Below are 11,808 nucleotides of genomic sequence, written 5' to 3' on the forward strand. Positions count from 1 at the left end.
TTCAATCTATACATTTCTTTTGCTGTTTCTGCTAGCTTTGAACTCCTTTCCATACGTAAAGAAGAGAATTCCAGTCAATTATGAACATCAGGTTAATTTAAAACCAATTGATGTTGCTACTGATGAAATAAAGGACAAGACAGCAGAGCTGCAGAAACTCTGCAGCTCTGCTGGTGATGTTGACATGATCCAGCTGCAGCTCAAACTGCAGGGCTGTGTTTCTGTGCAGGTCAGTCTGTTTGATGTCTGTTCAGAATTGCATTTACATACACAGCTCAGAGTGAGGCATTGTCACAACACAACACATTTACTTTCCAGAAATCATTAACTAACCAGGCTTCGGGGCTGCAGCCACCAGCCTCCAGCACAGCTTCCCTGTCATGTTCAGTGCTACAGAAGTGGGTGGCTTGTGGGAATAAACGTTTTCTCCAGTGGTGTTTACAGTGTCAAGTCCAAGTGTAATTGCACATTAATTAGCCATAAGTAACTGCTGAAATATACTTAAGTCTTGAAGATTGTACTGTAAGAATCAGGCACAAACAGCCTTTTTGGAAGCCTGGATTCTCAGTCTAGGTAACTGACCTTAGGACTCAGACCATGTTTATTTTCCACGTGGAAATAAGGGAAAAACATGAGGAAACAAACTTAATCTCTCTTTCTATCTCCATTTAACTTTTCATCTTAAAAACATAAATGGAAAAACAAATACTCAACTTTTGAAACTTCAGGTGCCTCTAGTGACATTAGTAATGCAGAGTTGATGGCATTGAAATAGAAATAGTATGCTGATCTTGGGTGGGGCTTTTAAAAAATTATTATTATTCCTTTCACAAGTGCCTTGAGCATCTCAGCAGGAGTTCTAGCATAAATGATTTCTTCTTTCATTCTAGGTTAATGCTGGTCCTTTGGCCTATGCCAGAGCTTTCCTAAGTGACAGCCAGTCCGGCAAATATCCTGCTAAGAAGGTGAATGAGTTAAAAGAAATGTTCAGGTAGGATTTCCGATGTAGTAAAAACTAGCAGCTGGCTGGAAGATGGTACCTGCTTTGATTATATTTTTGTCTGTCTCCAAACTCAGCAGATGCTGGATGCTTAGATATGTCATATAAAGTCTTATGGGGTTATAGGTGCTCACACATGAAAAAAGCCAATGAAATTATATTTATCAAGAGTTCCCAAGTCCAGGGCTGTGCTCTCCCTGGGGAGATTTGCTTGAACACTTGCTTCAACAGTTTGTGTGGAAATTTGAGATTATCACATGAAGTGTGTTTGAAAACCAGAGATCTGACAGTCCTGTATTCAGGGGTCTTTGATAATGTGCATTGTTTGCCAGTTTTGCCCGGGGGATTTTTTGCTAGCTAATGACGAACTTGAAATACTTTAAAGCAGATCCTTTCCCAGTTTATGGAAGAGCACTGTTCTTGTTTCTGTTGCTAGTTTTTGAAACTGTGTGACTTGCACAGGTGTTTTTCTAATTTCTGTCCCTTAGGGTAAGTTTTACCTCCCACTTGAAAGTGTCCCCCAATTTATGATTAGGCAACTTGTGTTTTACCTCAGGATGATGAGTCTTTGCCACACTCTTTTCTGGACCTCTCAGGTGCAACCAGTTATCCACCAGCCCCTGCATTTGTTACTCTGTGCTGATGACTTCCATTTCACCTATTTCTCCATTCTCATTGTATGGAGAAAGCATCATTTGGGCTAATCTCATTCTTCTTCCATGTATCAAGTAACTTGGATCAGGGAGTAATCCCTGAAAACATGCCATGCATGGTTTTACTTTCCAGCCTTGCAGTGCAAACACAATCTCCATTTCAGCTGTGAATGCATTTTCACTGAGTTTTATAAAAAAGGAAAATATGTGTGTTTAATGAAACAACAATGAATAACAGACCCAAGAAAGAGCATTATAGCTCCCCATGGTGTGAACTTCCTTCAGGAGGGTGTCTCTGCTGTTAGGAGCCTGACCTCTCACAGCCCTGCTGTGTCACATGCACCCAGCTCTGGCCAGCCCTGCAGGACTGGCTGTCCCATCTACTGAGGATCCAGGCTCTCAAAGGAGCTCCAGCAGAAAGCCCAATACCTGTGTTTCAGTCCCTCTCCATTCCCTGATTTACTGTGCCAGGGATAATCCTGGAATATGACTTGCCCCAAACACTAAAGAAAAGGAGGTGGGAAATACTGAGATTTGCGTGTCTGTTCAGTTGCTTGCTTTGGTAGAAGGCTGGACTGTTGTAATGCCCCAGGTTCATTCCTTTCCTCCCCAGGAAGTTTATCCAAGCCTGTGGAATTGCTCTGGAGCTCAACGAGCGTCTCATTAAGGAGGATCAAGTGGAGTACCATGAAGGGTTAAAATCAAACTTTCGGGATATGGTGAAAGAGCTTTCTGACATCATCCATGAACAGGCATGTACTGCATGGTGGGAGCCCACAGAAGTGGCTCTCTGTGCTTGAAAACTGACTAAGCTGAAAACTGGCTGGGAACTAACTGAAAATGTGATCACTCCTCGTGTTCTGTAGCTAAATATAAAAGGGCAAGTAAGCAAACATGAAAATTAAGCAGTATATTTGGTGGATTCCTAAAACTTCTTTCTGTTGACTGAAAGACTCGGCCTGATGCTGGTATTCAGAGTGCTGCAGGGTGGAGTGTTCAGTGACACACCACTGCCTGCTGTGGTCATCAGAAATCCTGTGCCACGTTTTGCATCATGTCTGCAAATCATAAAGAGGTCACAGGTCAAAGTTCTCTGGCAACATTTCCATTTCCTCAGTTATATCCAGATTATGGAGGTTTTTTTAATATGTTATTTTTCCTTATGTATGTTTTCTTATAATTTTTGCCTAATGCCAACATGCCATTTATATGCACTGTTAAAGTTCATGCTAATTTATTTGATCTGTGTTTTTATGTTTTCTTGGATCTTTCTAGGAAAATACATTTGAATTGTAGCATCATAGAGGTGAGAGATTCAAAGAGCAGTTGTACTTCTACCTAATATCATGCTGTGAAATTAGATGAGAACTGGCTTTCTGAAGTAATTTCCATACCTCTGCTCTTTCATTTTGACATTAATGACAAAAGAAAGCTTGTTGTAGATTTATAGCATCAAGGATATAAAATCAGCAGTACAGATTGCATTGGGGTCCACAGAACTTGAAATTTAGAAGAATGTTTTCAGGATCTCCCAGTTAGTCAATTTACTGACAATGTGTGACTGTGAATTAAAGATGTAACATGTTAACTCACTAAAAATGGATAGGCAAATTCCACAGTCAGTTGAGTAGTTGTTCACACTAATTGAAAAATTTGCAAGTGGCAAAATAATACAACTGCACCAGGCTGCTGTTTGCAAATAAGGTTAATTTACAATAAAATAATGCTTGTGGGAATCAGAGTCTTGTTGTGGAAGAGTACAATATCATTTCAGGGAAACAGTCTCATGATGGGATGATTTTTGTTGTAGGAGTGTAAGGGTGCATCCGTTTGAGAGTGACTGCTGCATTCCTGTTTCTTTTGTTAGATTCCCTTTCTATTCTGCTCATGGCCACCATTTTTTTAGTTTGCAAACTATTGATGTTGCATATATGCCATACTGGTTTTTTCATTGCCACTACCTGCATGCTCCACTACTGAACTTTGCTCAGAGAGGCTTGTTCGTAAGAACTGCCACCTGCTTACTCTAAGCTGTTTGCCAGTGCCAAGACATCTAATTTGCATGCAGCTGCTGGAACTTCTGTGGCTTTTGAATTTTGCAATAGTCAAATCAAAAACAAATCACTCAGTCCTGCACTGTCACAGTACAATAGTTAAGATTATTTTAGAACAAAGAAGCATTGTTAAAACACACTCCCTGTTACCTCAATGGATTTATCCACTGCTGTGTTGTCTTTGGTTAAGGGGCAAAATATGACTGCAATGTCCAGTGAAGGGCTCCCTGGGAAGGATATACTTTTCACTTTCTTCTTGTAATAGCTCAAAAGGCAGCTTAAATGACTATGTTTGTGAACACTGTTTTTCATAGTTGCACAACATTATGTACAACAGCTGACTTGAACTTTGCATTGCCATCAAATGACCTAATATCTAACAAATTCAACCTATTGGAATGAGTTTTCTTATTTTGCAACATTACTCAGTTAAACATAAAAAGTGTAGTGCATTAACTTAGGTTCTCATTGCAAGTAACATATGCTTTTCTAAATATTATCAGTGTCCCAAAGCAACACAGGCAGTGCCCTTCGTTTGAGATGCAGGGGCAGATGGGAATCACTGGGTCAGCCTATGACCTTATTTACAGATCTTTTAAGCTAAAATATAAAGACAAAAAATTGGTAAATGGGAGCTGAACAGGTCCAGGAAGTTTCAGAGACTGGCAGAAAGCTGGATGTCCAGAAGCTGTTTATGATGGCCAGTGATCTCAGTTTCACTAATGCAAGTTAAAGGTAACTTAACTTGACTGGTGAACCACATGGTGAAAACAAATACACAGTCAGCTCTGCCAGTCCAGTTGGATCGTGCACTGTCAGAGTGTCCTTCAGGCTACAAAGTACAAAATTTGGACACAGATCTCACAGTCTGTGGGATTTAGCTGCACCTACTCCCCATGCTTACAAAAAAAACTATTAGAATTCTGTTACTGCTAAGACATAATAAAAAACTGTTGTACAGAGAACTATTTCTTTCCTACAGTGCATAGCTGTAGCTAAAAGTGATCCAGTAATACACAGAATAGTGTGTGATATATTAATGCTACAGAAATTGCTAAACTACTCTTCTTTCTTATTTCTTTGTTATGCTGCCTTTGTGAAACAGCTTTGAAGACAAGGTTGGAAATCTCTTTTGCATACCTTTTTAAGCAGCTTGATTATCATAATGAAGTGAAACCTGTATTGAATTTGTGATTGTTTTGCTTTGTTTAGATCTATCATGAAGACACAATGCATTCACCATGGATGCAGGACTCTCTTCATGTCTTCTGTGCGATCAGTGGAACCTCTAGTGATGGAAGTTACTGCTCCCTCAGACCCACTGCTGACATATAAACGTATCAGTCATATTTTACAGAGCCTTCTCAGGAATTCTTGGAACTGTACAAAGGATGTTTAAAATAATCCATGATGAGCAAAGATTCAATTTTGCGGTGGTTTGGTTTGGTTTGGGTTTTTTTTTCCACAAAAAAAAGTTGCCATGCTTTCAAACAGAGTGCTTGCTTACGTTGCTGAGCAACATTGAAAGTGCCTGGGCATTGCACCACTGTGCTTCTTTTCTACTATTTTTTTTAAGCTAAATGAATAGCAGGATGTGGAAAGGCAGTTATCTAAATATGTATTGATTTGCTGAACTATGAATCGAAACAATAACATACTATGTAAAGTTGTACAATGGAATATAGTAAAATGTAAAACTACTTTGTATATATAGGGAGTATAGAGTATATAAAATTTACCATTATATCATATTTGCTGCTAAAAGATTTGTTGGACAGAAGACATGAAGAAGAAATTGTAATCACTGGTAAGAGACCTTTCTCTTCTACAAAGTGACTTGGGTCCAGATACCCCTATTGCACTCAATGAGAGTAAACTTGCCCTAGTCTGGAATAACTAAAACCTAAGTCAGAAATTAAAATTTTCATACATCCTCAGAGCAGATATTTCTAAAGTAATCTCCATGAAAGTTGATCTTACTGTAGCTGATTCTAGTTTTGGGTAGTCTTTCACAGCTGCAGGAGAGAATAGATTGTACTCGCTGAGGTCAAACCTGAGAGATGTGTCATTTGATACAAGGTTTCATGCTTGCCACTCATGGTCTCGCACAAATATAAACTCTGAGAACAGCCTAAATTGAGTTGGAAATTATAAGGTGCTTTAACAGCTTTCAGAAAAAATTCTAATAATTGGAGAGATGTGGTTTAAAAAATTGCAGCCCATCAAAATAACTTATACAAAGTTGAGGGATTTGTTAGCACCACAAGTCACGCATGTTCCCTCCTATTAAACAGATCTGTTCTCTGAAAGCTCATTGGTTTTGTTTCATAGGTGGTTGGAGAAAATGTATTTTCCAGAATTCTTTTATTCCTTCTTCCTCTTCCCAAAGCTTTCATACATTCTCTCTTTTTTAATAATACACTTCAGATTCAGGAAGAAGAGAACAGTTCAGTAATTCTTTTATCCAGTGACATTTTTAACATCCGTGTTTTTCAAAATCCTATCAATTGTAAATATGATTCCAGTAGTTCATATGGGAAGGGTGGGAGTTTTAAGGATATGTAACAAAATGCCATAATAAAAGGACTCCAGCTGGGTTTTTAGCTTGGCTGTAGTGTCTATAAAATGTTAAGCTTCTCAATCTTTGTGACAAAAATTATCTTTGAATAGTAACTGGACCACATTTCAAAATGTTTATTATGCATGATTCTAAATACCTACAATTATTCGTATTCTGAGAAAATAATGTTGTGATCCATAAATTCACCCATTAGCTGTTTCAAGCAAAATACAGATGTGCCTATAGCAAACCAGACACATTTCTGCTTCTATGTGCTTTTGTGCCAAACGGGCTCTAAATTTAGCACAAACAGAGGAGGAGAGACTAGTGTGTGTAAATATGGTTAGCACCTTCCTGATTGTTCTGTTTCAACAAATAATATTTAAAAGCATATAGTGACAGTTTTCCAAATTGCTTTACTAAAAAGTGCGAAGCTCGTTAATAGTCAATCCAATACAAGATACTTTTGGAGCTACTTGACCTGTAAATATCAGTAGTAAAGGCATATCTTGACTACAGTCAGCAATGATGAGATATGGACATCCCAAAGCTCTTGCACCATAGCTCTTTCAAATACTACAGGTAACCTAATAGTTTTCCTGGATTTGCAGGGAGATCCTTATGCATGTTTTTTGATATCTTTAATGTTCTGAGATAATATTGTTGTCTGAATTTTTGATTTCTATTCCTTATTTTTACTGGAATTCCAGTGAAATTCTTACTTGTATATTCAGATGTCTTTAATGGTCTGAGATGAATTTTCGTCTGAACTTCTCATGCTGTTGATATTGGAGTTGTCCTGTCATTTCACTGTCATATACTGGAAAACTGTCACGGTAATTTGGCCAAAAAAGAAGTGCTTAATACCAGTCCAATTAGAATATATACAGTCACTGCATTTCAGAATATACAGTTTTAATGAATTACAAAAACGATACACCCTAAGGATTTGCCTTCTGTCCTCCTAAATAATTTTTCTTTATTTTCTACAGAAAAATCTCCTTTTTAGATAGGTTATAAAAAGACTGGTAACAAACCAGCTTGTTTTTCCTTTATGTATTCACCGATCTAGAAAGGATGAGGAACGGCCATTATTTTACAGCTGGTTTTAGACAGTGGTGCCAAGAAGATGGTCACATTTTCTCTATCCTTTTCTTACGTAATTGTCCCAGTTTAAAGAAATCCTCCAGATGTTTTCTTATTTATGGCTGAAAGAGCTTAATTCACAGGTATATCTGGAGAGTGTACTATATATGTGCCTGTTTTATGTAGCTGATACTCACATTGGGTACATCCTATTTGCTACTTTTTTGAGAAGAATAGAAATGTCTCTAGTTCATTAACATTTTTTATTTTCTTATATTGCCTGAGGAAAGGCAGGATTTTTTTAGTCTTGAAAATTTAGTGGAACGTATTTCAAATTATGTCCTGGCACACACTCTTGCTATATCTCTGTTTGGCTACATTACATATTTTATCTGAATGCCTGTAATTATTTTTGCTGCAAAACTGCTGTGTAACACATCAAGTCTTCAGAATGGATGTATTGATAATTTTGCATAAAAGGAAAAGAAATGGGATAAATGGGATGTGAGGATTAAGAGGAGTTCGCTACTCTCAGTATCAGAGTTGGTTTGGATAATGGTAGGTGTCAGAGCCAGATGGTTTGCAAATAGGACATACAAAGCAACAAAGGGTCTGCCAGTATTTTATGTACAAGAATTTGCTTTTAGAGATTTAGAGAGTAAGAAAAGTGTAAACATTTTCTCTCTTTGACCTACTGCTTTTCTCTCTGCAGAGGGATTAGAAAGTATTTTAAGAAAAATAACCTCAGAGCTCCATTTCCTTCCCCCAAAAAAACCTGAAATGAAGAACTTACTGCAGTGAAGGATGTATTTTTACATAATATTTGGTGTTCTAAACTACTTCTGATATCAGGACTTTTCATGAGATGGGCCAGCAAACAAAAAAGCATGGATGAGAGAATACCTGTAGTGTGTAACATGTTTGGTTTTGTTCCAGAAGACCGTTGAATGTACACAAGACAGTATTTTGATATAGAATAAGACTTTACATAAACATAATACCTTTGTCTCAAAGTAGGTAATATATGTTTGTTTTCCCTTTCTAAAGAGACAGAATCCCATGAACTCCACATTATGATTTGAATAACTTGGCCCAAAAGAACTGGAGAAGAATGTAAGTGGAAATTATGGACTCAAAAATTTAATAGAAATTAAACTACATCTTACCCGATTTACCCACTTGAGGAGAGTAGCACGTGTTGATGTTCACTGAGCTGAGTTCGCTAAATAAACAAGGGGTTTTTACTGTGTTGAGGAGCACTGTGTACAGCTAATTCTATGCAACCAGAGTGTAGTACTTAAATAGTATGCTTGTGCCAAGCAGTGGCAAACCAATTGTGATACGCACATAATATTTCAGGTATTTTGGATGTAATTTACTCCCTTTTCATGTAAATCTAACACCTGCTGCTACATAATCATAACAGGAGTACTTTTATCCTGCATGTTGTACCTACATATGTTGTATGAGCCCTGTTTAAACTTCTGTGTGTGAAAGAACAGCACCTCCCATATGCCTCAGTTCTTAACTGATGTACTGGACACAGAGGATGAACAGAGCTGCTCAAGATCTTCCTGAGATCAGCTATCCTATACTGCTCTTTTTACTTTCTTTTTCTTGAATAATGAATGATTTTTACAAGAAGCCAGGGAAAAAAATTGCATTGCAGTCAAGTTCAGAGTTTATTCCAGGTCAAAATAAAAGACTACAAAACCAGGAAAAGTAAGTGTTGCAAGAAACATGTTTTGCCTAGGGTTTTTTTAATTTTCTCCTCATTTCACAGAACAGGGTGAGTGATCAGAAGCTAATACCAGTGTAAGATTCGTGGTACTAAACCCTAGTGCACTGAGCTATCACATATACTCCCTCTAAAGAAGATTACCATAATAAATCTTCAAACACAGAAGTACACCAAGTGAAATGGTGAACACTAAATTATTCAGCAACAAATGGAGGATGTTGACTTAGAAATCCTAAAGGAGCATAAGCATCGCAGCATCCAGCTCAGGGAAATCCCAAAAACATGATTCATCGGGAAAACAGAGACAGTCATACACACAAATTTATCAATAGAAACAAGATGTGAATCACAAGTAAGGAAACATCGCAGTAGATCTCCTCACTTTCCTAAAGCATATCCAGTAAGTTTGTGGTTGGGTTTTTGCTCTGTTCTGGAGTTACAATTTTCAAACCAAGACTTTTGCTCTTTGAGGATGTATTTATTGTTGCTCTTCAACTAACTCAACTTACATGGTGGGGAGACTAATGTATATGCCCAGGCAGTTGTACCAGCTCTTACATGATGATTACATGTAAGTCAGGTATAATATTTACCTTGCCAGAAGATAAAGTACAAACTGCTTTTTCTACTTCTGTCTTCTGAGGCTTCTGTATGGGGCTCTTGCAAGCCTTGGCCAAACAGCTGTAAAACCAGGCTTGTGCCCTGCCTCCCTTGGTGGGTAAAGGAGTAAACTTGCCAAATAAATAGGTGAATTAAATAGATCTTGGTACTTCGGGAACAGTGAGCAGAAAAGTTGATGCATGGGCTTGTAATAGAATTTATCAGAGGGGGATACAACATTTGCACAAACATGCCTGGTTCCATGTCCACCCAAAAGTGCTCTTCAAAGAAGGTGGGTTTTATTCCACATAGTTTCTGATTTCCAGGGGCTTGGGCAGCAGTTCAGAGAGAGTTTGAAGAGTTCATGTCTGTTGTGAACATGTATCACAAAATTCTAGATGTCCCTAAAGAACACTGAATAAAGAAGATGACAAAGGTTGAAAAGGGAGAAGTCACATGAGTCAGACTGGGGTTTTTTCAACACAGTTTTGGATTTTTGTGCCTTATATCCAACTGTATTCTATTTGAGCCCTTTTTTGAACTGACCCCAGCCATCTTCTGAAGAGTCTGTAATTGTGTCAGTTGAGACCTAAAGTATTGACAGAAGGTGGTGCAAAATCAGAAAGGAGGAATCTCAACATTGATGTGGAGCAAGTTCTGGTCCCAAAAGGGACAGTTCCCCATAGCCCTGTGCTACTAATAATCATTGCCTCTTGCTGGACGTAGTAATTGTGCAGGCACACCAGGCATTGGCACCATTTGTTAATCTGATTAGGGATATGCACAGGAAAAAATCGTTGGATTTTTGTTTCATTGCATCTGCAAACTCACTGCATGGCCCCACAATCACTGGCTTTGGTTACGTGGGTGGAAAAGGCAGGAACACACAGCCAAAGGCAGGTCAGTAAGATGATTGTAAATCAGTTTATACCAAGCATGAAGCCATAGCCCAACTATGTGTTCAACAGATCATTTGAAAGATACCTCGGGTGTGTCTATACAAGTCCCAGTCACTACTGCGCAGGTGCATTGGCTCACAAGAACATGAACGAGCATGAGATTTACAACAGAAAGATGCAGGACAGGACTTGGTGAGATTGAGAAATGGGAAGTCTCTGGTAGGTGGCAGGGATCAAAGGCTCTGGCAGCAGTTGTTATTGCTGTGAATCGGGATGGGAATATGACAACGAGCTGAGCATTCGGGGAGAAGGAGGAGAGAGAGGGGGAAAAATGTTTCAGCTGCTGACAATGTTGATGGGCAGGCAGCCAAAAGCAGTGAACGATTTTATATGTGTTTGGCACTGCCTCTCCTGGGAAGAGTTGACAAAACAGAAAGAAGGAAAGAAAACAGCAGCAAGGAAACTGAAAGCAAGTGAGGGGTTGTATGGATCAGCTCTGCTATACAAACGTCCTCACTAGCAGGCGTAGTCCACGCTTGCTCTAAGTAGTTGCACAATCTGATCTCTGTCACACAGCTTAAATGTTCCACATCCTGGAACTTTAAACCACATTTTTATTTGATTATAATTGCAGGTCCTTGGGCACTTTCTAACAGCAACTAGAAGTCCTCTTATTTCACAGGGAAACAAACAGGCAGAAAAGCAAAAAAGCCCAATATTAACACAGGATATTCCCCACCCTGTCATAAAAAGATCCACTTCCCTTTTTCTAGAATGAGTGTCTAAAAAGCAGATGAACTCTTGCAAAACTCCTTGAGGAGCTGAGTAAATACTGAAACATTCTGTTGGCTTAGGAATAAGTTAATTTTAGTAAGAAATTTTGGGTTGCCTTGAAACTCAGCCAAGTTTCCTCCCTGCTGGATCTACACTATTTTTAGAATACCTGTATTTGGGTGGTAACTAGGACCAAGCTTGCTAGCCACCACAAAATTCTAGTTCAGAAGGAAAAGCCTTATCCCAAATATTTTATTTACCTGAAATTTATCAAAATAGAACTTACGTCCTATTCCCAATTCTGTGAAAATTTTGGAAAACTTGCTGCATCACACCCATAAATGTGAGAGCAAAATTCCAAGTGACCATATTGTATTTGGAAGGGGCTGAAGCAGAGGGCGTTTGGGGAAGTTTGTAGAAAGCAGATCTGCAAAAAAAAAA

General features: G+C 38.5%; 1 protein-coding gene across 8 annotated transcripts in view; it reads left to right on the forward strand.

Annotated features, from left to right (window-relative positions):
* The window catches only part of DOCK11 (dedicator of cytokinesis 11), an 89,722-nt gene extending 80,647 nt beyond the window's left edge, over positions 1 to 9,075 (forward strand). For 7 of the 8 annotated variants that reach the window (XM_032123726.1, XM_032123724.1, XM_032123730.1 and 4 more), the window contains 4 exons: positions 36 to 229; positions 891 to 991; positions 2,267 to 2,405; positions 4,920 to 9,075. In XM_032123726.1, coding sequence (XP_031979617.1) covers positions 36 to 229; positions 891 to 991; positions 2,267 to 2,405; positions 4,920 to 5,042 — 557 coding nt within the window. In that variant the 3' untranslated portion in view covers positions 5,043 to 9,075. Of the gene's footprint in view, positions 1 to 35; positions 230 to 890; positions 992 to 2,266; positions 2,406 to 4,812; positions 4,826 to 4,919 lie in introns of all 8 variants that reach the window. The other variant, XM_032123729.1, reaches the window with a different exon arrangement.
* The last annotated feature ends 2,733 nt before the right edge of the window (positions 9,076 to 11,808 follow it).

This window comes from Corvus moneduloides, chromosome 14 (genome assembly GCF_009650955.1).
Source record: "Corvus moneduloides isolate bCorMon1 chromosome 14, bCorMon1.pri, whole genome shotgun sequence".
Lineage (NCBI taxonomy): Eukaryota > Metazoa > Chordata > Aves > Passeriformes > Corvidae > Corvus > Corvus moneduloides.